This window comes from Scardinius erythrophthalmus (genome assembly GCF_964197995.2).
Source record: "Scardinius erythrophthalmus genome assembly, chromosome: 14".
In the NCBI taxonomy this organism is placed as follows: domain Eukaryota; kingdom Metazoa; phylum Chordata; class Actinopteri; order Cypriniformes; family Leuciscidae; genus Scardinius; species Scardinius erythrophthalmus.
Window position 1 is genome coordinate 18,198,513 of NC_138234.1, and position 23,879 is coordinate 18,222,391.

General features: G+C 35.8%; 2 protein-coding genes across 6 annotated transcripts in view; one reads left to right on the top strand and one right to left on the bottom strand.

Moving 5' to 3' along the window:
* Nucleotides 1–17,797, bottom strand: part of zranb3 (zinc finger, RAN-binding domain containing 3) — a 56,537-nt gene extending 38,740 nt beyond the window's left edge. Inside the window, exons 1-6 of the mRNA XM_081385279.1 lie at nt 17,761–17,797; nt 17,406–17,520; nt 17,108–17,262; nt 4,125–4,143; nt 3,863–4,041; nt 999–1,230 (exon numbers count right to left, since the gene is read on the bottom strand). Of these exons, the coding sequence (XP_081241405.1) occupies nt 999–1,230; nt 3,863–4,041; nt 4,125–4,143; nt 17,108–17,262; nt 17,406–17,408 (588 nt within the window). The 5' untranslated portion in view covers nt 17,409–17,520; nt 17,761–17,797. The remainder of the gene's footprint in view (nt 1–998; nt 1,231–3,862; nt 4,042–4,124; nt 4,144–17,107; nt 17,263–17,405; nt 17,521–17,760) is intronic.
* A 783-nt stretch (nt 17,798–18,580) lies between these two features.
* r3hdm1 (R3H domain containing 1) overlaps nt 18,581–23,879 on the top strand; it is a 44,598-nt gene continuing 39,299 nt past the window's right edge. For 2 of the 5 annotated variants that reach the window (XM_081383687.1, XM_081383690.1), the window contains exon 1: nt 18,581–18,708. The gene's annotated coding sequence lies outside the window, so the exon portion shown is untranslated. The remainder of the gene's footprint in view (nt 18,709–23,879) is intronic. The other 3 variants (XM_081383684.1, XM_081383689.1, XM_081383688.1) reach the window with 2 other exon arrangements.

Consider the following 23,879-nt stretch of genomic DNA (forward strand, 5'->3'; position numbering starts at 1 on the left):
TTGTTTCAATTTAAATAAAGTGTCCACCCCGTTTAGAATCGACTAGAATTCAGAGTCCTGATTCTTGTGGTTCTAAAACTGTCATGAGTAAAAAGATTAGGACATGAAAGCAAAGAGACAGACAATGTAAAAGAGAAGGCGATTGGGCAAAAACACTAAAGAGAGAGAGGAAGAGAGACAGGAACAGAGCGAGACAAGGGTGTTTGTGCAAACTACAAATATTGCTGGCACACCTCTGGACAGAGCAATAACAGCAGAGATGAGCGTTGTGCTTTTGAGACCTCAGAAAGATAGCTCTCTCTCTCTCTCTCTCTTTTCCTTCTCATTCAGAGCTGTGGCTCTAAAATCACTTAAAATCCCCTCTTTTTTCCTCACATCACCCCTTGGTATTGATATTCCCCCTCAATAGAGGTCACTGGGTTAAATAAACACCCACGCCAGCGTAATATCGAAGCAAACAGAACAAGGTGGACAAAACCACATGAAATGGGATGTCACTGGTGCCAAATTACCGGGCTGTGTCGTATAAAAGGATAAACGTTGAAAACGATCTCTTGTTTGATTGATTAATTTAATTTCGCTGCGAGTGGCTCATTAGACCAGCGAGATAGTAACTGCGTGACAAATTCCAAGCTGTCACTTTACAAAAGAAATGGGAACGACTTCACATGTTTATTTCTAACGTAAACTCATGTGCCGAACAGGGAACTTCATTTAATAACCAGATCCTTTTATAGTGTGAAGTAGTACAATAGTAAAATAAATGATTTTAATAACTTAAGTGATAATATTCAGGGGGGAAACTTATCAAAACTTTTAGTTTATGATATTATCGTACTTGCAATTTTGGAGGACATGAGCGATGACTGGAGGATGGGAAATATGTCAGCTAATGACAAGATCTCCTCCTGGTTTAGCTCAAACAAAACCGTGCTGCATATTACCAAATGGCTTAATAAATCAAAGCAAATGACAAACAGATTTGGAGGAAACCGTACCTCCTCTGGTCTGCCCAGCGCCGGGGTGCCAGTTAGAAGGATGGCACGCTTGGCGTTCTGAATGATTGGCACCAGTATTTTACTACGAGCTGCGTTGCGAGATTTCAGGTAGTGGGATTCATCCACCAGGATGACGCCGAAACGTTGCTTGTTCAGGGCCTCCAGCAGGGGGCGTGCGTCTGTCGTGAGCAGCCCGTATCCCAGTATTGTCACTTTGCTAGTGCTGATACTCCTGCCAATAAAAAAAAATTCAAATGTGCAATGGATTTATATTCACTTCCTCAATAACTGTATGTGGTCTTTTTGTGTAAGAGTCATCAATGCATGTAACGCTAAAAAAACGAAATGGCAGGTCTCCATCTCTAAAACAAGTTTCTGATGATGGTGAAGGATGCAGGAAAAATAATATTAACCAATAATATCATGGTTAAATTTTCACAATTCAATCTGATTAAATCAAGTCCCACCCGGCTCCGTTTTGAAAATGTCACATTACAAAAATTGCATTGTGAATGTATGTCTGTTGTCTTTAAAGACTTTTATACACAATATCACAAAATAAAGCTAGAGCAATTTACTAAACAATACCTAATTTTATTTACTGTAATACTGAATAACTTTATAAAAAAAATTAGGATTTGTGTATGATTAAAACGTTTTTACGGACAATAATTTTTTCGCAAAATTTGCTATACATTTTAGCCCCACAGCTTCCTTTATTGCAGACTGTTTTAAAAACACCAGACGTACTTGGAAATGCGTCAAGTTACAGACATTTTGAGGATTCCGTAGTGAAATTCGCTTTTATACACAATATATACAACCAAGACAAGGTAAGCTTAAATTTAAGCAAAAAATGTCACGTTTAGCGATCCGTCTTAGCGACGGATGCTATTTACACTTAGTTTAAATAGCAATAGATACTATACAGTAAGTGAAATTAGTGATATATTCTATTTACACTAGGTAAAAATAGCAGTATTTTCTTTGCAATAAATGTAAATAGTATTTAGATGTTATTTATACTTATAAATAGTGGCAGATACTATTTGCACCTCAGTGTTGTTGTACATTAAACAGTATGCAATAATAATAATATAGAGTGTAAATGATTATATTTATTAAAATTATTAAATGGATGCTGTCTTATTGGGACTATAAAGCATTCCCTACACCTACCCCTAACCTAAAAAACGTTATTAATAAACTCACATTAGACACTATATTCACTTTTTGAATATTTTCCTAATTTTTATTAAAAATAACTGCCTTTCCGATCTGATATTTTATAGGGAAAAGGAGTAGAGCAAGTTCGGCGAATTCGAAAACGGGTCGATTCGCCTCAAAACTTTCTTCCACGCGCCTTACCTATATTGCTACTGGTGACAATCCCATGTCTTGGGCAGAGTTAGTGTAAATAGCCTCTGCCAACTACTTTTTTGTCTAAAACAAAACCAATATTTGCTCACAACACACTAGCAAGTCGTAACTTACAAATCCGTCACAACAGAAACCGTGCACACGTAGACATATTTATAATAGTTTAAATTATTAGTGTTTTCATTGGAGCCACAAAGTCGTAAAAGCATTTTACAATCTTTAGCCTCACGGTTTTCAGTTACAGACTGTGTAAAGACGCCCAGCCGTACACTAAGAGGAAATGATGTTTGTGCACTATGAGCCATTAGAGTTAAAATATCATTCACCATGCTGACAGGCCTTCATCAAGCTCGGAGGGAGATGTTGCCATGGTAATGACTTTACAGGTCGGCTCAACCTCGGGCCAGAATTCTCAGGGTAAACAGAGCAATTTGTGAGCCTCTTTTTAGAAGCGTCAATAACAGGCAAAAAGACAACATGACCCTCTGACTGCATGGGCTGTACAATCAATCCCAGCATCCTCTGTGGAAGGGAAGAGCAGCTCTCATAAGCTCTCTCTGTATCCTAAGATAGAGCTAAAGTATTCTTCACGGAAGATTCCAAGCTGTAAAAGGCGAGATAAGTTGGGAATTGTTTAATATCTCTCCGGGGAGGTGATTTGATTTCACACGTCTGCAGTGTAATTTTGTAGTCACTGAACAGATTTTACTTCTGTTTTGTATTTCTACAGGCTGAAAATCTGCAAGAATGGCGTTCATAACTTTCTAAAGCTACTCATAAAAATGTGTCACACAAAGAGGAGGGGAGAAAAGAAATCAAGAGATTTCTTCCTAACTTTTCCGGAGGCTTCTTCAAAGTCAGACTCAGTCATAAATTTCATGAATCAATTTTGCCACTATGATTAAACTCACACACAGTCTGAAAGAATCAATCTTTCATTTTGAGCAAAAAATCTCTCGGCCACCAGTGCAGACGTTCTCTAGTACGGTCCACTGGATCCCAATGAATTACGAACCGATGTGTCAGGGACTGCAAAACAAACTTAAACGATCGATTGCCCGAGATGCCCATTGGGTGTTTGAATGTAGCAAACATTTACAAGGCATTACATTTTCTCCATTTTAACAACATTAAGATGTTTATGTGACGTTGAATATTTAGATTATATGTTAATCTGCTGTTTTTAAGAAGATTATCAGATGTTTGGACAAAAATAAAACACTTAAAATAGAATGCAATGTTTTCCGGATGGTTAGTTAAGTATATGAATTAATAAATACAAATAATAATTAAAAAAAAAATTATTATCTTTTACATTTAAAATCTTTGACAATCTTTAAATCACTAAATTATATATTAAGTTCTAAATATAAATCACTTAAGATGCTAACGCCAAGAATGAATTTCTCAATGGAGAAAATAAATGTGATTGTCAATTCACTTCCTTTCCAACTGAACATCTACTGAACTTAAAGTTGTCGTACATTGTATCGGTCTTGCTTTCCACCAAGTTGATGTCTCTGGGGTCGAGTTCAGGGAGCCACTTCTCCAGCTCTTCAATCCAAGGGTATTTGAGAGATGAAGGTACCACGATCAGCAGAGGCCATTCATGTTTGAAGATACACGCCACGGAAATGGCCTGGATCGTCTTTCCCAAACCCATCTGATGGCAAAAATGGTGAGTGGTCTCAGGAGTCTCTGGGAAAACGAATTGGATCAGAGTAGAGAAAAGCAAATTGCTCTTACCTCATCTGCAATCATACACCTGCAAAAGAGAAATGAAAACTAATAAGGCATATCGAACTCACACTTTCAGAGTTCAGTGACGTTGACCTACCCAGACTCCAGAACATCTTCAAGTCATTCTCTAAATAATTACCCTCTGTATCACGTTTTTAATTTCTTCCCTAAACCGATGTCCGGAGAGGCACGTATTGATCCAGGCAATATTGTGAAAGCTGGGCTTCCTAGCCAGTGCACATTGCTCAATATAATTTCCCGCACACCTGAACTCAACGACCAATTTCACACTGGCAGCCAGACAGCTTGGAAAAACTCAATCCCGAAGCAGAGCCGTGTGGAGCCCTATTGCGGCATACAGGGGTTTATTTAAAACGGCCATTCATTTTAGACCCCAATAAACAACTAATATAGGCCTTGAATCAATCAAGCTGCTCCTCTAAATTAAATTTAGCCAACATCCTGAGCTCAGCATGTTGTCGTTGAAGATATAAACCGCTTGATTCCTAATCAAAGCAGCAACAAAAAGATCCATATTGCACACTTTTGTAGCCTTACATTTTTCATTTAAAAACAGTCAACAAAAATGTGAAGAATGTGATCATTTTACACCCACTCGATAACCCTTAGAATTAAACAGGATGTTTTTGTTACTATACTACAAAATCAGCCAGCCGACTTTATTGTATTACCTCAACATTATACTTTCAAATATTTTGAACAATTTCAATAAATATGAAATGAAATGTTCAAATATAACATTATTTGAAAATGTTGAATAAATATTGAAGAGTTTAAGTATAAAAAGATTTATACAAAGTATAAAAACAATTAAAAATCTGAAAAAATAATATTTAAAATATTTGTACTTTTATTTAAAAAAAAAGTTTCATCTTATTCGCTTTTAAATTAAATAAGCACAATACAATACTAAAGATAACAGGAAATCTTGGAAGTCTCGTGGAAGTCAATGGTAACCAAAACATAACCAACATTCTTCATAATATCTTCTTTTATATTCAGCCAAAGAAAAAAAGTCATACAGGTTAGAAATGACATGAGCGTGAGTAAATGTAAATAAACAGAATTATTCAATTAAAATTTTTGGGTGATTTATCCCTTTAATGTTTTTTTTTATTAATATGGATATATGAAATTATACTCTGAATAACTGTCAGTAGGTGGTAATGTCTAAATGAGTAATTGATTCATTTATTCATTCAATTAGTTCAAACGTTTGAATCATTCAGGAATGAACTAAATGGCTCTCTTTATGAATCATTGGTTCACCCGATCGATTCGCTCAAAACGCGGATTCATTCAGAAATGAAACATCGTGTTGCTCGGAGACACACAACAGTTCTGCTCTGGCTTTAAAGGTAATATTTTGTTGGTAAAATTTAGACTTATTTATTGACCTGTTGTCAAACCAATATCACATTTGCACTCATGCTATTGGGGACAGAAACATCACTCGTGTGATATTGGGCTCATTACTTGTGTGATATTGCTTAACAATATCATATGATATGAATATGAGATAAAAATCTCCTACAGGGGTATTTTTTCCACAATCTTTAATTTTAGGGGCATTTAGGGCCATTAAATGGGCATTTAGGGCCATTAAATCAACAGCCCATATATATATTATTTATAAGGGCTGTTGACTATAGATTATAACATCTCTGCATAGTACACTTGTTCAAAAGAAAATAACATAAAAGTGTTTTATGAACATCTTGTATATACTTTTCATCTCTTGCCTAGTGTTTAGTGTATGATAAATCTGCAAAGATCTAAAACTTCCTCGAATGCCACCTGAAGATAGATGCAAATAAATATGGTAAAACAGCCCACAACATTTGTCTATATCCTGGTGATACCAGTAAGAAAGCAAAGCATCAAGACTTTTCTTATTTCCGTTCCTGAAATGTCACAGTGCTCCGCAAGTCGCCCGTATCCATTGTTCAAACAGCGGATCTACTCATTAGAGGGGAGATGTTTCCTCTTTTTCATCTCACTTTCTTTCTTTCTTTCTTTTTTTTTTTTTTAAGTAATGCCGAGAGACACTGATCTTCTGTGGATTCTTTCAGGGGAAAAAATTTAATTGCTCATGCGTCAGGCAGTGTTCAAGGATTTACTGGGAAGAAGTGAAGCAGATACATGCAGGGCTACAAAATGAAAGAGCTTTGCATCTTTTTTTTGTTTTTTGTTTTGTTTTATTTACTCTTTTTGGTTTATTAATGCGGATTCCAGCAACGCCTCGGTTGGCGATGACGTACAGGATGGTCATTATAAACGCGCTCCCTTGACAGCAGCGCATTTAGCTAATGCTGATGCGAAATTTGCATACAGTGTACAAATACAGCGCATTTTCCAAACAATACATTACACAGAAGTCTAATGCAGCAAAATGTATTGTAACAATTTTAGAAACAAATCCATCTTAATTGATTCATTGATACAAACAAAAAGTATCAAGTATTATGTTTTTTTTTGTTGGACATCATAGTACATCATGTTGAGAGAACTAGAATTGTTGTTCTATAATGAAAGCAACATGTAAATATTGTGACAATAACTTTTTGTATAATGAATTAATATAAATACTACTACTAATAATAATATGAATAATACATGTGTGTGTATATATATATATATATATAAAAATGTATTATATATATGTATATTTTAAATATACAGTATATTGTGTGTGTACATATATATATATATATATATATATGTACACACACACAATATACTGTATATTTAAAATATACATACACATATATATAATACATTTTTAAATACACTGAAAATAAACAAAAAGTACAATAGCATTAGTGTTTTTTGAAAATGATAGTCCAGAATCTCTATAGAATTTCTTTGTTTTTAAATAGTAAAACTCCTAAAAGTTTTGGTTTATTTCCAAGGTCAAACCCCACTAAAACAGCATTATATATAAAAATACCATAGTATTAATGTCACTGCATTTTGAAAGGGCACAGATACTATTACTAAAGGTAATAAGGCATAAAAGTAAGCTAATTTAACCTTATGATATTTTTTATCAGTATCGATAACAGAATAAAGTGACCTCTTGAAATGTCTAGGAGCGACAGAAGAGCAAATAAAGATAAAGAGGTGAGAGACAGAGAGATAGAGAGAGACAGCTATGATGGCCATTTCATCTTGTTTTCTCCTCCCTTACTGTGAAAGGATGATTAACAGCCTCTGTCCTGCCTGTGGGGTTTTATTTTTTCTTGCCTTCAAATTGTTGGAGCACTTGCTGGCGCTGTGTAATGCGCTCTCACACGCCTCGAGTGGCTCTCAGGTGTGTGTGTGTATGTGCCGTTTCACACATTAATCACTGTTCTTTAAATAACGGCGCTTGCAACCGATGCACCGCTGTGTCCTGAAGGATGGCCCCGTCTGATTTGCCTGTCAACAACACCGTGAACTTAATTCGAGCATGTTTTTAAATGTTACTGCTTCAGCTTGTGAAGTTTCCTAATTCACAATCGTGAAAATATATCAAACCTAACCAACATAGACTGAAAAGTCACAAATCCAACTAGTCAAATATTAAAATGTATATTCAGCACATCCTTAATACCTTCTCAAGGCATTTTAAAACTACAGTCCATACACACCTGCTGTTTTTTTGCCCGAGTCATTGCCCCTGACATGAAGGCCACCGACAGAACTAGTAAAGACAACTTAATTTGCACTAATTCGCTTTGTTATTCCACTTTCATTACAAGCCTAATATTGAATAATCTCTTAATCTTCCTCCATGCCTTCATTTGCACTTCTGATGCAATTATAAGCGGCCGTACAGTATCACTTCTTTGCAAGCCTTCATCTCAGATCAATATCTATTGATCGTCTCGGCCACGGCGCTCGATACAGAGACAGATATAGCTTGGCTCCTGTGTGGCACATGGTGGCTGATGGTGTAGCGCTTTGATTGGTGGTTCAGAGTTCAGGGCTCATTAAACCGCAGTAATTGTGTCAGCACGGCGTATGCTAATCCGCCCTCGCATAGCATTTCATCATCCAATATGATGAATTAACATGTAGTCGTAGTCCATACGCTGGTGCATTACAGCTTTATTAGCATCTTTGACGTGGTGTGAGGGTGTTGCGCGTTAGCACGCCATTGATAAAAGTGGGTTTCTAGCTCTTGTGACGCACAGAGAACAAAATTAGCATAATGCTAATCTGTGGAGAAAAATCTTAAAATAAAAAACTATAATACATGCTGTACCTGTATAACCGGTCTAGATGACTTCTACCACTGTAGAAATGCTTTGTTTTCACTTTTATGAACACCTTAACGTTACTACAGTAAAACCGTGGTAAGACTTAGCATTAGCCCCCACTGTAAACAAAAAACGACATTTAAAGTTAGTTCACCCGAGTTAGTTCACCCAAAAATTTTTATTCTCCCATAATTTACTCAAGCCATCCTAGGTGTATATGGCTTTCTTCTTTCAGCCAAACACAATCGGAGTTATATAAAAAAAAAATGGGAGAGAATGGTATCTTAGATTTTGAAGCCCAAAAAAGCACATCCATCCATAATAAAAGTAATCCATACGGCTCCAGGGGTAAATAAAGGCCTTCTAAAGCGAAGTGATGGGTTTTTGTAAGAAAAATATCTATAATTATAACTTTATAAATTACTAATCACTAGCTTCTGGTAACAAGAGAGTCAAGTTCCGGCCAATCTAGGATGTAGGAGTTGCGTAAGCTTAGTTGAGAGTAGACGCCTCTCGCGGTTCAAACAAACAGAGCTGGGCAACGAACTCAAGCTCCTTCGACATTTCTCTTTAAAAAATGTCGTTTTAGACTTCTAATTCGTGACCGGTGTTGCTCTATCCTCTTCGCTTCCTCGTTCGTCAATTCGTCAGGTCAGAGGTCACTTTTCCACCGGAACTAGACTCGCATACGCCCGTAACCAGAAAGCCAGTGAATATAGTTTATAAAATTATAAATATGGATATTTTTCTTACAAAAAGGCATCACTTCACTTTAGAAAGCCTTTATTAACCACTGGAGCCGTATGGATTATTTTTATGATTGATGGATACGCTTTTTGGGGCTTTTGGATACCATTCACTCCCATTATAAAGCTTGGAAGAGTCAGGATATTTTTTTTTTGGCTGAAAAGTCATATACACCTAGGATGGCTTAAAGGTTAGTAAATTATAGATTTTTTTGGTTAACCAACCCTTTAACTTTTTTTTATTTCTGAAGAAAAAAGATGCAGAAACCATGCCAACACGTTGCTATGCGGTTGCAAAGGTTTTTTGAATGGTTGCTAGGGTGTTATGGGTGGTTGCTAGGTGCTTGTTTTGATCAAAAGAGCTCACTCCTAAGTCTTTATATTATTCTGATCTTTTGTGTCTATTTTACCAGACGAAAATCTTAGTGTAATCTCTTAGAAAAGCAATGAGAAATGAGAAAAAAAGCCGTTTGAATGAGATCCCAAATTAATTCACTATATGATTTTACAGTACTAACAATAATCGACTAAGGTATTTTAGAGCAAACAGTGGTTACCACAGTGATTTTTCATAATCTACAGCCTTAGATCTAATACTTCAAGTAATGGCTGCCGTTCACCTTTTGTGCTTTCAAGATATGAAAGCAACCACGGATATCTATCTTCTCGACTGGTAACAAGCCGCTGATGAAATCTTGCTATAAACAGCACAGCGCAGCTTAAAACACTGCATCATCTGAGCAAGTATTGTGTCTCAGTGTGTGGTTTGGCTGTGCTGTAACAAAAAAAGAAGCAATTCTGTTTCAGGGGGATTATTGAATTGCAGAGAGAGAGGTGGGAGATAAAGAGAGAGAAAAAACGGAAATCAATGGTTTAGAAAACACAGAGTGGTTGTATTCTATTACATGAGGGGCACATCTACTCCAACCGCAAGGTAAAGATTCACACGATTAAACGAAACAGACTCTCCAAACACGTAAACAAACACAAACACCACTAAATACTTCCACTTCCTGCCTCAGTTCTCAACTGTACGCCACCAAGTACAACACATCTGTATCGCGACTGAAGACAACCAAAGGTTTTATTTAAATACTTTCCTAATCAAAGTGACATGTCTCATGTCTGACACTGAAAACAACCGATTTTACTTCAGAATTTCTGAATGAAATATGGATATTCCAATAATCATGTGTGAAGGAGGATAACAATATGATGTGACATTTAACTTCAACATTAGCAGGGGAAAAAAAGCGAGGTATGATCTGATATTAAACTAATAAGTAAAATGCTCAAAAAGAGGTCTAGTTCCGGCGGAAGAGTGACCTCTGACCCCACGCAACTAGACGACAGTTGCGAAAGCCAGTGATTATAGTTTATAAAGTTATAAATATGGATATTTTTCTTACAAAAACATTGCTTTGCTTCAGAAGGACTTTATTATACATCGAATTACTTTCTTAGAGTAACTTACCAAAACTGCTGGTTACTTTAGGTTTTCATAGTAATCTATTGCCATTGTTCAAATACTTTAAGACAAGGCAGTTAAAGGGATACTCCACTTTTTTTGGAAATAGGCTCATTTTACAACTCCCCCAGAGGTCACGTTGGTAGTTACCGAGCTGGGGACTATTTTCAGGCGCTGCGTCATATCATTACGCCTGCTGAACTCATGGTACGGCAGAAAAGTTTCTTGATTATTACGCAGGTCTTTTTTTGAGAGAGATGCTAATGGTCTTGTCCAATTCAATGATCTATGCTAAGCTATGCTAAAAGTGGTACCGCCAGACCCGGAGATCGGCTGAATGGATTCGAAAACGGTAAAACTCAACTGTTTAACTCTGGGGGAGTTGTAAAATAAGCCTATTTCCAAAAAAAGTGGAGTATCCCTTTAAAAGTGACACATTTCATTCGGATAAACAACCTGACACTAAAAACAACATGGAAAAACGATCTGTTTAGACACAATTTGTATGCAAACCAATTTGCAACCAACTTTACTTCTGAAATTCTGAATTAAACTAGGACATTCCAGTAATTGGCGGGAAAGAAGATAACGAGGTATGATCTGACATTAAACTTTGACATTAGTGAGAAACGAATAAATAAAATGCTCAAAAAGAATGTGCCAACGTTAAGTCAACGTTAAATAAACCCTCAGCAAATATCAATTAACTGTTTCAGCGTCGGCGCTGCTCTCAAATTATCCACGTTAATGAGATTTCCTTTTAAGTCAGTCAAGTCTAATATGAAAAGTAAACAGTAACTAACCACCTTCATTTCCCACGGCAAAAAACATTAAATGAAAAGTGGCTAGTCATTGGAGATGACACACAGCCGTGTGGACGCCTGTCCTGATTCATTAGACTGTAGGTGGAGAGTCTCTGTACGGATAAAGTAATTACAGTCGAGGATTTCTGGGGTTATTGGCTGGAGTGGAGATTACATATTTAATTAGAGAGCAATTATCTGGGGCCATAATACGCATACTAACTGATTAGCGGGATCAAAGCGCTACACAAGGGGAAATTAATCGCTAAATTAGATTCAAGAACAAAAAACAAAGGACGAACCACACGCCCGTTCGGATAAAGTGATAGCTTCATAGAGGTGACTGATGTTGGCTTCATGGCTTGATGTCGTATCTTCTAAGCTGCTTCAGTTATTAATAATGTCTAGATCCAACAGAGAACACAGGACACTGAACAGAGACATCCAAATGAATGAATTTTAAATCTTTTGAATCCTATTGAATCTTAACTTAAAGTGCCTCTGAGTGGAAAGTTACATTTAGAATGATATACACTACCGTTCAAAAGTTTGGGGTTAGCAAGATATTATTTTATGGAAAGAAATTCATATTTGATTTATTGTTTATTCATACCTTTTATTTATCAAAGAATCCTGAAAATCCCCAAAAAAGCAATATTGGTAAATATTTTCTATTGTTTGAAAAGTCTACAATACATAATGTTCAACACACTATTTTTACTGCATTGTAGTCACATAACTTCATTTTGAATTCATTTAATTTTGTATTTTTTCTATGTAAGAAAAAAAAAAAGGAAGGTCAAGTTGAGCGAGTTGCATCATGGGATATGGTACTCACATCGTTTTCAGATCATCAAACCATCTAATATTAAACAAAGAGAATTAAAGTGAAGAAAATGATATTTATTTATTGAAGAGAGTTATCTATCAGCAGCTGGCACTGTGCGAAACCGTACCTGTCTAGTTAAAGAGGAAATTAGTGTCGGCCCACTGAATACAGTCAGACTTGATTACAGTCAATAAAAGCTTGTTTATTCTGCAGCCAGATGCACCAGACCCCTTAAAGGAAGAAAACACTTAGAATAATACCCTTACAATTATTAACGGTTTTCTTAACTTAAGGATCAGCAACAAACACATTACGCCAAATCCGTCAGTGTGGAAATTGTGTTCGAGTGTTTTCTAGAGCTGTTTGTTCAATAATACATTCAATAAAAGATGCATTATTTATGAGCGCTAAAAGAAAACAAAACATCTGCCTGTTTGTGGATGTAAAAATACACAAAAACAAAAGGTTTTGGTTATCGACAAGTGCATCAAATGTTTTTTTTTTTTTAATGGCACAATATAATTCTTATCAGCTTTGCTCATAAATATAATAGTCATCAGTTAATAAATATATATATATTTTTAAAGGGATGTAAGAATAAAAGTAAATATTCTAAAAATTTATATTTATTCGTTGTTGTAACGTTCATTTTTTAATACGTCCCAATTCGTGTACTTATGCACTGTTCTATGACATTTTTAAGTATAGATAGTGCGAGTAGTGGGTTCACACTGAAAATTCCAAAAATAAAAAGTGCACTTTAAAAACCTCGGATGATGCACTAAATTAACAGAAAAAAACGAAGTGTGGAATGTTGGGACAATTCATACACTCGAATCGACTATTACATACTGTTACATGTAAATTACATAGCGGGTGGGAAGGGCTATCAGATTCCAATGAAAAAATAACCTTATAAAGTTTGCACACTACACAGATGAGTACATAGTGCATAAGTACATAGAGTATGTGCATGGAGTACTGTATAGTGTGTCCTTTGGGACAAAACTCTCAACTTTTAGTTTGTAACTCTTTGTTTCCTGTTTCCTTGGTTTCTAGAAAGATCTCATTTGTTGTCATGGCAACTCATTCAATGTTTGATTTGTTTCACCTGTTCCTTGCTTTAGCCTATTGTTTCTCTGTATATTTAGCCCTCAGTTTCAGTTGATCTTGGACCGTTCTCGTCTTTGTTTACATTGATGTGTTAGCTGATTGTTATACTCCAGCGTTCTTACATTTACATTTATTTATTTAGCAGATGCTTTTATCCAAAGCGACTTACAAATGAGAACAACAGAAGCAGTTAAACTAACAAAAGGACAACAATATGCAAGTGCTATGACCCTTCCCAGTTTAATCTAACGCAGTACTTTTTTTTTTATAAATAGATATAGAATAGAAGAGAAAGCGTTAGTATTAATGGATCAAATGCTGCTGAAAAAGATGTGTCTTCAGCCGTTTCTTGAAAATAAAATATGATTATTTATGGAAGTTTAAAGAACAGCTGCCTGTTTGTGGACGTAAAAAACTAAAAGTTTTGGTTATCGGTAAGTGCATAAAATGTACAAAAAAAATATAATGCTTATCAGCTTTGCTCATGCATATAATAATCATCAGTTAATAAATATTTTTATATTTTAAAAAAGTAAACAAATAAAACAAATCAACACCACGCACTATTAAAACAAATTAATTATCATTTTTTTATGAATTAGTTATTTTTATATTTTCTGTTATGAATGTAATTTTTGTTGAGTCTCCATTTTAATTAATACATCAAGTTAAACTAAATGAAAATGTTGCTTTGGAAACTAGCTGAAATAAAATAAGTTTAAGTTTCTTAAATATATATATATATATATATATATATATATATAACAGTTAATGTTTACTTTATTTTGAAATAGCAAAAAAAAATTGTTCTCTCCCTTAAATAAAGCTATTGAACAAATTTCTTTTTTAAATCTGTAACTACATCCATCCCATCAGCCACTGTGACTCCTTTGGGATTCTGACATATCCGTCCCGCTGAATGTCTGCCTAATTAAGTGACTGACCCTGTCTGCACCAAACAGAACTCTGTGTGTCCTGCCATCGATCCGGGACCCCTCGGCAGCGTCGACTAACTGACCCTGTCTGACCCAGAACATTGATTGACAGAACTGAAGTAAATTAGATTCTCACCTGCTTAAATCAGGCACATGTTAAGAGATAGAATGACAGAAAGACATAGAGTAACATATAAAGAGGGCTGTTCTGTTTCTAGATACCAGATGCAACAATACCAAGTTTATAAGAAACACAGGGGTACAAAAAGTATACGTACACTGATGAGGCAAAACATTATGACCATCTGCCTAATATGCTGTTGGTCCTCCGCGTGCTGCCAAAACAGCGCCGACCCGCCGAGGCATGGACTCTTCAAGAACCCAGAAGTTGTCCTGTGGTTTCTGGCACCAAGACGTTAGCAGAATATCCTTCAAGATGAAGTGGACCAAATTTGTTGGTCCAGCACATCCCAAAGATGCTCAATTGGATTGAGATCTTGGGAATTTGGAGGCCAGGGCAACATCTTGAACTCTTCATCAAGTTCCTCAAACCATTCTTGAACAATGGGTGCTTCTCAATACTCAAATTGATGCTTCCTTGTTTCCTCAAGCCTGTGACCCGGAAACCGATTGAACTCAGCCATCTTGAAGGACATCCCAATTCTCTAATTGCACCGCGAGGAGGCGAGGAATGAGGAGCGAGGAAGCTTCACACACAGGTGTATCCTTCCCTCGCATCCTAAGGGGGTGGAGCTGAGACACGGGGAAAGGAAACAAGGATGCACTTAATAAGACATGAGAAGCACCCAATGTGTGCAGTGTGGCAAGGTGCATTATCCTGTTGAAAGAGGCCGCTTCCATCAGGGAACACCATTGTCATGAAGGGGTGTACCAGGTCTGCAACAACTTTAGGTAAGTGGCACGTGTCAAATTTACGTCCACATGAATGGCCGGACCCAGGGTTACCCAGAGCATCACACTCCCTTCCAGAGTGCATTTTGGTGCCATCACTTCCCCAGGTAAACGGTGCACACGTACATGGCCGTCCATGTGAAAAAGAAAACGGGACTCAACGGACCAGGCAAATTCTTCCACATGTCCAGTCCTGATGCTCACATGCCCACTGTAGGCGCTTTCGACACATTCCCCCCATAACCATCATTAAAATTTTGTGTGGCTTGTTCCACAGTAGTCCTTCTGTTGGCTCAGACTAATGAGCCTTGGGCGCTCAACACCCTGTCGCCGGGTTTGTGGTTTGTCCCTCCTGGGACACTGTTGGTATTCTCCCCACTGCCGACCGAGATCAACCCACAAGTCTTGCCGTTTCAGAGATACTCCAACCCAGTTGCCTTGCCATAACAATTTTGCCCTTGTCAAAGTCGCTCAGATATTTATTCCTGCCCATTTCTCCTGTATTGTTTGTTTCCCATCTAATCTACCCAGACCTTAATACGTGGCCTTGTTAGGAGATGATCAATAATATCCGCTGAACCTGTGACTGATCATGATGTTTTGGCTCATCTGTAAATGTTCTGATATTAGTGGTTAAGATTTTGAGAACAAAACACCTAAAATATCCAATTACTAAGCAAAGTATTCATTTTGAAATAAAAATAAAAACATTTATCCTTCTGCTTCCTGACTTTCAAAAGTTATGATTTAATCTTGACCAATATAATAGTCTTTGCAGTGATGATATTGAAGCAATAGACCACCTTTTCATGTCTTATCATAAATAAATTTGACAAGTAGGTTTTTGAGTGGATTAAAAATGATTCATCATTTCAGTACTCAAGCATCATAAACTATATATTGATTATTCCAAAATTCTTTGTTTATAAAGCCAATGAATTTTCAATTTTAACTGGTGAACTGGAATTAAATATTAGTACATTAATATTTATGAAAAGTAATAATGTGGCTAAATTATTGAATATTGTAGAAATGACCTTTTTTTTTTACTTGTTTTTATTATTATTAATTATTTAGATTTATTTAATTATTTGATGCATGAAAATATTTACACTACAGGTCAAAATGTTGGAATAATTGCTTTTTTTTTTTAGTTTTTTTATATGCTCAACAAGGCTGCATTTCTTAATCATAAACACAGTAAAGACAGTAATATTGTGAAATATTTAGGGCTGTCAAAAGATTAATCGCGATTAATCGCATCCAAAATAAAAGTTTGTTTACATAATATATGTGTGTGTACTCTGTATAATTATTTTGTATATATAAATACACACACATGCATGTATATATTTAAGAAATATTTGCATACATATACTGTATATATTTATATATAATTTATATTATATATAAATATATTTTTTTTTTATATAAATTACACATTTTCTTAAATATATACAAGCATGTGTGTGTATTTCTATATACAAATTTAATTATACACAGTACACACACATATATTATTTAAACACAAACTTTTATTTTGGATGCGATTAATCGCGATTAATCTTTTGACAGCCCTAGAAATATTATTACAATTTAATATTATTTCTCGTAATTACTCCAAACTTTTGAACGCCAGTGCTCATGTACATGTTACATGAATGTATGTGTATGTATGCGTTTGAGATTTGTCTTAACATTTCATTTATTTGTATCGAAACATGTACATTTATGTTATATAAGTGCCACTCATTTCTAACGTGGAAGTTTATATCTTGTTTGGCTAATTTGTTGTATATTGATACACGTTGGAATAAAGAAAAGAACAGAATTGGACATCAAGATGAAAAAATTGGTTATGAGCAACAACAAAAAACAAAAGGCATAGATTCACATACATAACAGAAGGTTAACTGACCGTCCATCCATTGATAGGGCAAAACAGACACCCTCTCTCTGGAAGGGCATCAGCTTTTCCTGCAGTTTCTGTGGAAGGAGTTGAAGTGCATCCTTGCCATGTAGGGAAACCCCCTCTGGACCTCTTTTGACTTCACTTCTCATTGTTTTCATTCTCTGTATATTACAAATACATGCAGTCAGATTTATACAATTAAATGAGATCCATTGTGGTTTGTAAATTACTAAATTACACACATTAAGAAAACAAAACAAGGACATCATAATATAATACTGCAGCATTACTTTTTCACACTCACCATGAGACGATCATTTCGGAATTCCTACAGCCATGATTTGACATTTCGCGGCAATACAGTGAGTTGCGTCACAAAACACGCTGTGCGTCATATCCGCGCGACGAGTGTCAATTTGCTGGAAATTAAAGTAAATATATCTGTAGTCAAAATAATGTTATTTTTGTTTTGTTACTGAAAATATTTTGGCATATAAGACATTTTCCTGTCAACTAACGCTTAATTGAGTGTGTCTGGCAACTTCAAATGTGTTTGTTTATAAAGTTAAGGTGTCTCGATGTTCTACTATTTTTTTTTAAACAGTCAAAAGTGCATTTTTAATCAAATATAGTAAGTTTTAAGAGTAAATGTCACTCACTGAGTATCTTTCACCCTTCTGTGGATCTTAGAAATGCAAACAAAACCTAGAGCGGAAAACATTAGAAACAAAGCAGTACTTCCGGGACGTGAGTACTGATCACCGATTGGTTAATCTCGTATCACGTGGCATAAAGATTCAAAAGGAAAAGTTTACACTTTCAATAAATTCAATAAGAAAAATAACCTATTTACTACTATTAATGTTTAGTTTATGAATTATGACACAATGAAATATAATTCGCGTTTAGATTAAATTAAACAATTATATTGCATTATTAAAGTGTTTATAATAAAGATAATAGGAAAAATAACAGACAGATTTAAGATATAATATTAATAATAATATTAAAATGTTCAATGTATATATAATAAACTTGGTTAAGTAATTCCTTTACTTTCCATATTTGCATGCTATTTTTTGTTTAAGAAACTACTCTTTTTGATTTTAATTAATGTGAAGTTCAATTAAATGTAAGCTCATACGTTGCTTTAAAGCTTAATATTTGTACTTATTAATTAAATAAATACACTGTATGAGAATATTATATCTTAAATTGTTTTTCTATAATAATTAGACTAATTATTTGGGGGTTTTGTTTTGTTTATAATATTTTTTTATCAATCTTTGAATTCTTGCAAACCTTTACTACATCTCAATTTAAAGTGGCTATAAACATTGTATTTTTTTATTTATAATAATTTACAATTTATGATAAAAATATAGATTTATTTCTCAGTCAGTTGAATTATTGAGCCACTCTGCGCCCTCTTTCGGTACACTATGCTACTTCACCGTCATGAATTGTATTTTCCCTTCCAGGTGTTTGAATATTGTGTCTTCAATGCCGCTGACAGACCGACAGCTTTGACTTCAGCCTTTAGCAGCCATTAGACTCATTATTTCTCTTCATTCCTTCAAATATTTATTCGTCTATCTATCTTACAGGTAAGCCTCAAGCATATTACCACCCTTAACCCTTTAATATCACGATTTTCGGTGTTATTCCTGTGAGTTTGAATGATCTGGAAAAGCTGTATGTGTGTTTAAACTCATTTAGCTTTACCATGTGTGCTAACACACCACAGTGTTTTAGTCTCATTTTAATGATTTCAAAGCAAATATCCGCCTCAGATGACTGACAATGTGTCGTTTTCGTGTCAAAGAGTGTTTTTTAAACAGCCTGTGTGTTTTGCTCCTCGTATTATTTATTTGAAGTAAATGTGATAAATGATCTTGTATATCAAGGGCCAAGGAGAGATCAGGCACATGAAGAGTAAATAAACATGCAGGTTTATAATCACAGATATGTTCATGCTTTGATATGCTTTATTATTATTATTATTTTATAATAAAGTAGTGCTGATATGTTTTTGTAGCTTTAGGGTTTAGTTTATGAAGCTCTAGGCTTCATTCATAAGGGCCTTTGCAGGTGATTAAACCACCAGGAGGAGATGTGTCAAGACAATAAGTGTTTTTGTTATTAATTATTTTATTTATTTTAATTATGAAATGTTATTTTTTTAACGATTAACTCTTATCTAACCTCTTCATTTACACTGATTTTAGACTCCGATACAGGTTTTTTTTTTCTTTGTCTGTTCAGATTTCAAACATAGCAAATATTAATCTTTTTTTTCTGCATTTTTTCCCCCCCTGCACTTTTCTTGTATATTTTTCCCAAAATTGCTGTAGATATTTTTTTGTAGTGCACTCATCATGCTGGAAAAGGAAATTCGAGCATGTTGCATTGTGGGATACAGTATCCCGAACAGTGTGCTTAGTTGTGTGTTTCATGTTTTTAGGCAAATGTAGTAGATGATCCTGTATTCAGTGCAAACAAAAAAATTGCATACTATCCACAGTATGCATACTATATGATGCTATGGTACAGTGCTATTTGAAATGTTTTTATACCTAATTTCAGTATTGGCTCTTCAATTTGAACACTTAAAAAAAAAAAGACAAGCTAAACAGTATAGATTTAAATATAAATAAATACTAAATAAATAGATACTAATTATTGGTATCGGGTGAAATTTCTAGATTGTTGCGTGCCAAATTCACATCTACTATTTAAGTGGAGTCACTTAGTAAACAGCCTACTTTGTCATATCAGGCGTCAAATCTAGTGAGCTCCCTATCTAGACAGCTTTTATTTGGTGTCATAAGTAGTAAGCTTATTTCCTAGACTACATTTTTGCACATTAACCCTAGATAGCTGCTTACTTGCTTTTTTTATTTAATTTTTCAGTACTAAATTTTATTGAATAATTGTAAATATTATTTTAGGAAAATGTGTCTGGTTTTGGGCTGCTTTCTCTCATCCACATTTGATCTGTTTTTACTTAATTTTTATTCTTGAAATCATTGTTAGTTTGGTTAGTCACCAGATGCTTTTTGATCCTTGCGGATTCTGATTAGGGCTGCAAGATATTGAAAAAAACTGGCATTGTGCTATTTTGTTTTTCATATATATATATATATATATATATATATATATATATATATATATACATATACAATACAAGCATCAGATGAATACAATAGAGCAAAGGTTCAAATGAAAAAAACAGTGCTTTAGGTTTTTCAGGTAAGTCTAACAGTATTCAGGTACATAAATTGAATAATCAAATGTAAAATAACACTGTATAAGTCTCGATTGTATAAATTTAATTGAATTAATCATTGTTAAAGCTACAAAAGTGATTTTCTCTTTGTATTTTGTTGGTTGATTAACATTAATGACACGATATCAGCAGGTTTATTAGGCTGCTGTCACTTTAAGACCGAATGCACGGATCCAATATAATGATACGCATCCGTTTTCTTTCTCAATTGTGTACGTTTTAGTAAGCCAAACTGTGTTTACGAGGATACACACCGAGACTGGTATTTTAACTTTGCGTGTATGTGTCCGTTCATGCTCAACTAGAGGTGGAAGAGAACGGAATTCGGTGTTCACGTAATGTTACAAAATGAGTTCTCTTTCTTGCGCTCAATTTGGCTTAAAATCGCTTAAATGTTTAAACTGACAGAACCTAAAACCAATGCAAATAATATTTCACTCTATGATGGTTTAACTTAGACAATTATGTGCTTTTCGAACTGTGTTGCCTGGTCCGTACCAGAGATAAATGATCGTCTTGACATCGCATATCCTGTGATGTGACATATAGCAGATGCGCAGATCGCAATATCAATGCTAAAACAATTTATCGTGCAGCCCTAATTCAGATCAATTACAGTGACAACTCAAGGTCGCGTCAGTGATATCACAGATATTATAATCTGCAGCATTTTGCATTTTAAATCCAGATCTTTGACCATATTCCAGCAGCCGAACAATATAACCTGTATCTGGCACATGAACTTAATTTTTCTTGTAAAGCGCTGACATGATGCATAGTCTTGCGCTGGGGTTCTTTTTGACCTTGCGATTGTTCAGCTGTTATTTTATTTATATATATTTTTAAACACTCATGCGGTGTATTGTTAGGCGTCCTGGTTTCCTGTGCCGCCGGCCTGTTTCTGTCACGCCGAATATTAATGTTCGTGCGCGAGAGGCGCTGCGGTAAGGAATGATCCACGAGCTCCTGTTCGTACAAGCTCATCTGCATCACCACAGGAGAATTCTCACCTGCGCGCCCCTCGCCCCCCTTTCACCTGAGCATCACTTCATTCTGCAGCACCGCATTCATTATAGACAATGAGATGACTTTTATTTAATGACTTTTTATCTAGTAGCTGCTTGGTGGACTGCCATTTGGGTTAAGAAATTAAACTAGTGCTGTGAAATGCAGTTGAACTGGTTTCCAAAGGAAATCAATTTGTTAAATTTTTCTGTCATTGTGAACATTACCTGTTCACCATATGTGCCCTGTTCACCCATTAAGTTCTGTCACTAAGCCGGCCATTTGTGTTGAGGAGTATCCAGTGTATCCTTACTTTTTACATACAGTGATATGTAGTTGAATTGGTGTCCAAAAGACGCCATAATCCCTTTGATAAGTTTTTAGCTAAATATTAGAATGCTACCTTTTCACCCTGTGTGCCCTGTTCACCCAAAAAGTTGTGTGAATGTAGAGCCAGACTTTAATGAGAGTAGTCATATACAATTAAATTGTGTCCGAAAGAGTTAAGAAATACATAGATAATATAAGAAATAGAATAGTATCTGTTATACCTGTGCATCTTGTTCACTCAAAAAGTACTTTGAATCTTTCTGCCAATTTTTTGTGTGTGTGTGTGTGTGTGTGTGGAGTGAACAGTTATATGCTGTTATATACAGTTGAATTGTTCCAGGATAGGCCATACTCACCAGGTTTTTAGCAAATGCCAGTTATTGTTTTGAATGTTACCTTTTCACCCTGTGCGCCCTGTTCACCCAAAAAGTAGTGTGAATGTAGAGCCAGACGTTGTTAATGAGAGTACAGTGATATAAAGTTGAATTGGTGCCCAAAAGAGGCTATAACCACCTTGTTAATGAGAGCAGAGTGTTTTATATAGTTCAGTTGATGCCCGAAATAGGCTCAAATCAACTTGATACGTTTTTTGGCGAAATATTAGTTTTTACCCGTTCACCCTCTGCACCCTGTTCACCCAATAAGTAATGTGACTCTAGAGCAGGTCCACTTTGTTATGTTTTTCGGGTAAGATTTCTTATCGCCTTGAGAGGGTCTTGCATCCAGATTTCCACAAAACTCTCGCCGACTCATTTTTCTCTGAAGCATCCCGGTCTCAGAGCTGTCCAGAGGTGTCAACTAGACCAGAGAAATGACCGTTGTGACTGGTCACCTTTAAATGTCAACACGTTTTCTCATTCTGTTCTTACATGGCTGGAAAAGCCAGCGGACAGCAGACCTTCTCTCTTCCCTACGTATTAGCGAGAATAATGGCTAGTTTGGTGAATTATGGCGCTGTGGTATTTTGGGGCGCTACAGAGTTATTGACCTGTTCTATCTTTCGGTAATCAGTGTGGAGCTGGACATTTCTCCCTAATGAGATAATATCCGATACAAATTACTACTGTGCTACCTCTCGCTGTCTCCGCTGCTTCAGTAATCCATATCTTTTTCATTTATTCTTGTTGTTTTGCATAAGTAATGTTTTTTTTGGTCAAGATAGCCCAGAAGTACAACGCTAACTGCCCCTTTCCCCAACATGCTTATTAGAAGGTGTCTGCAAATCCCGACCCTTATCCTGAGGCTATTCCCACCGTTCTTGCAGACACCATCAGGGGGAAAGCAGAATAAACGCGGCTGTCACATTTCCTCCGCAGGCTAACGGCATCTTGGGCTACAATTAGCCAGCAGTGCCAGTCCTCCCCCCTCTGGTCTTTTGTTATGCAAATGAGAGGCATGTAATGCAGCGTTTAGCTGGAATTTTTGCAGATTTTCTCTTTCACTGAAAGGAGACGCTTGGTGAATGGGGAGTTTTACTTTAACTTGACTGGCTTTGTGCAACTGTCAGTTCGACTTTTATTCCTTTTTTTTTTACACACGAAAACGGCGGTACTTGTTGTCACAGTCAGTCACCATCATGTCAAGATTATGATTGTTTGTTAATTTGTAGTGTTGTCTGGATATATTGTTTTGTCTGGAAGCATGTTTGAATTGTCTTAGTAGACTGCATCAAGCCTAGTGAGCTACCTACCTTGATGACATTCTGGGTGACATGTTGGCCTTCCTTTCTAGACAGAGTTTTTAATCTTTAAACAAGAAAGCCGACTACCTTGGCGGATTTTTTGCCAGCATACTTTGTACTAGACAACTCCCTACCTAGACAGCAGTTTTAGACCTCAAACCTAGTGAGCTGCCTAGCTAGACAACATTTCTGGCATTAACCCCAGTGAGCTTCCCATCTAGACAGATACTTTGTGAACTGCCTAAGTAGACTTAAATCCTAGTTACAATTTGGCTGGTAAAACCTCCTGACCTCCCCATCTAGACAGCATTTTTGAATGTCAAACCTTGTAAATTCCCTACCTAGACAGTGTTTATGGGCATTTTACCTAGTTATCTCCTTATCTAGACAGCATTTTTGGTGATCAAACCTAGTGAACTCCCAATCCAGACAGCATTTCTGGCCATCAAAGCTAGTGAGCCCCCTACATAAAT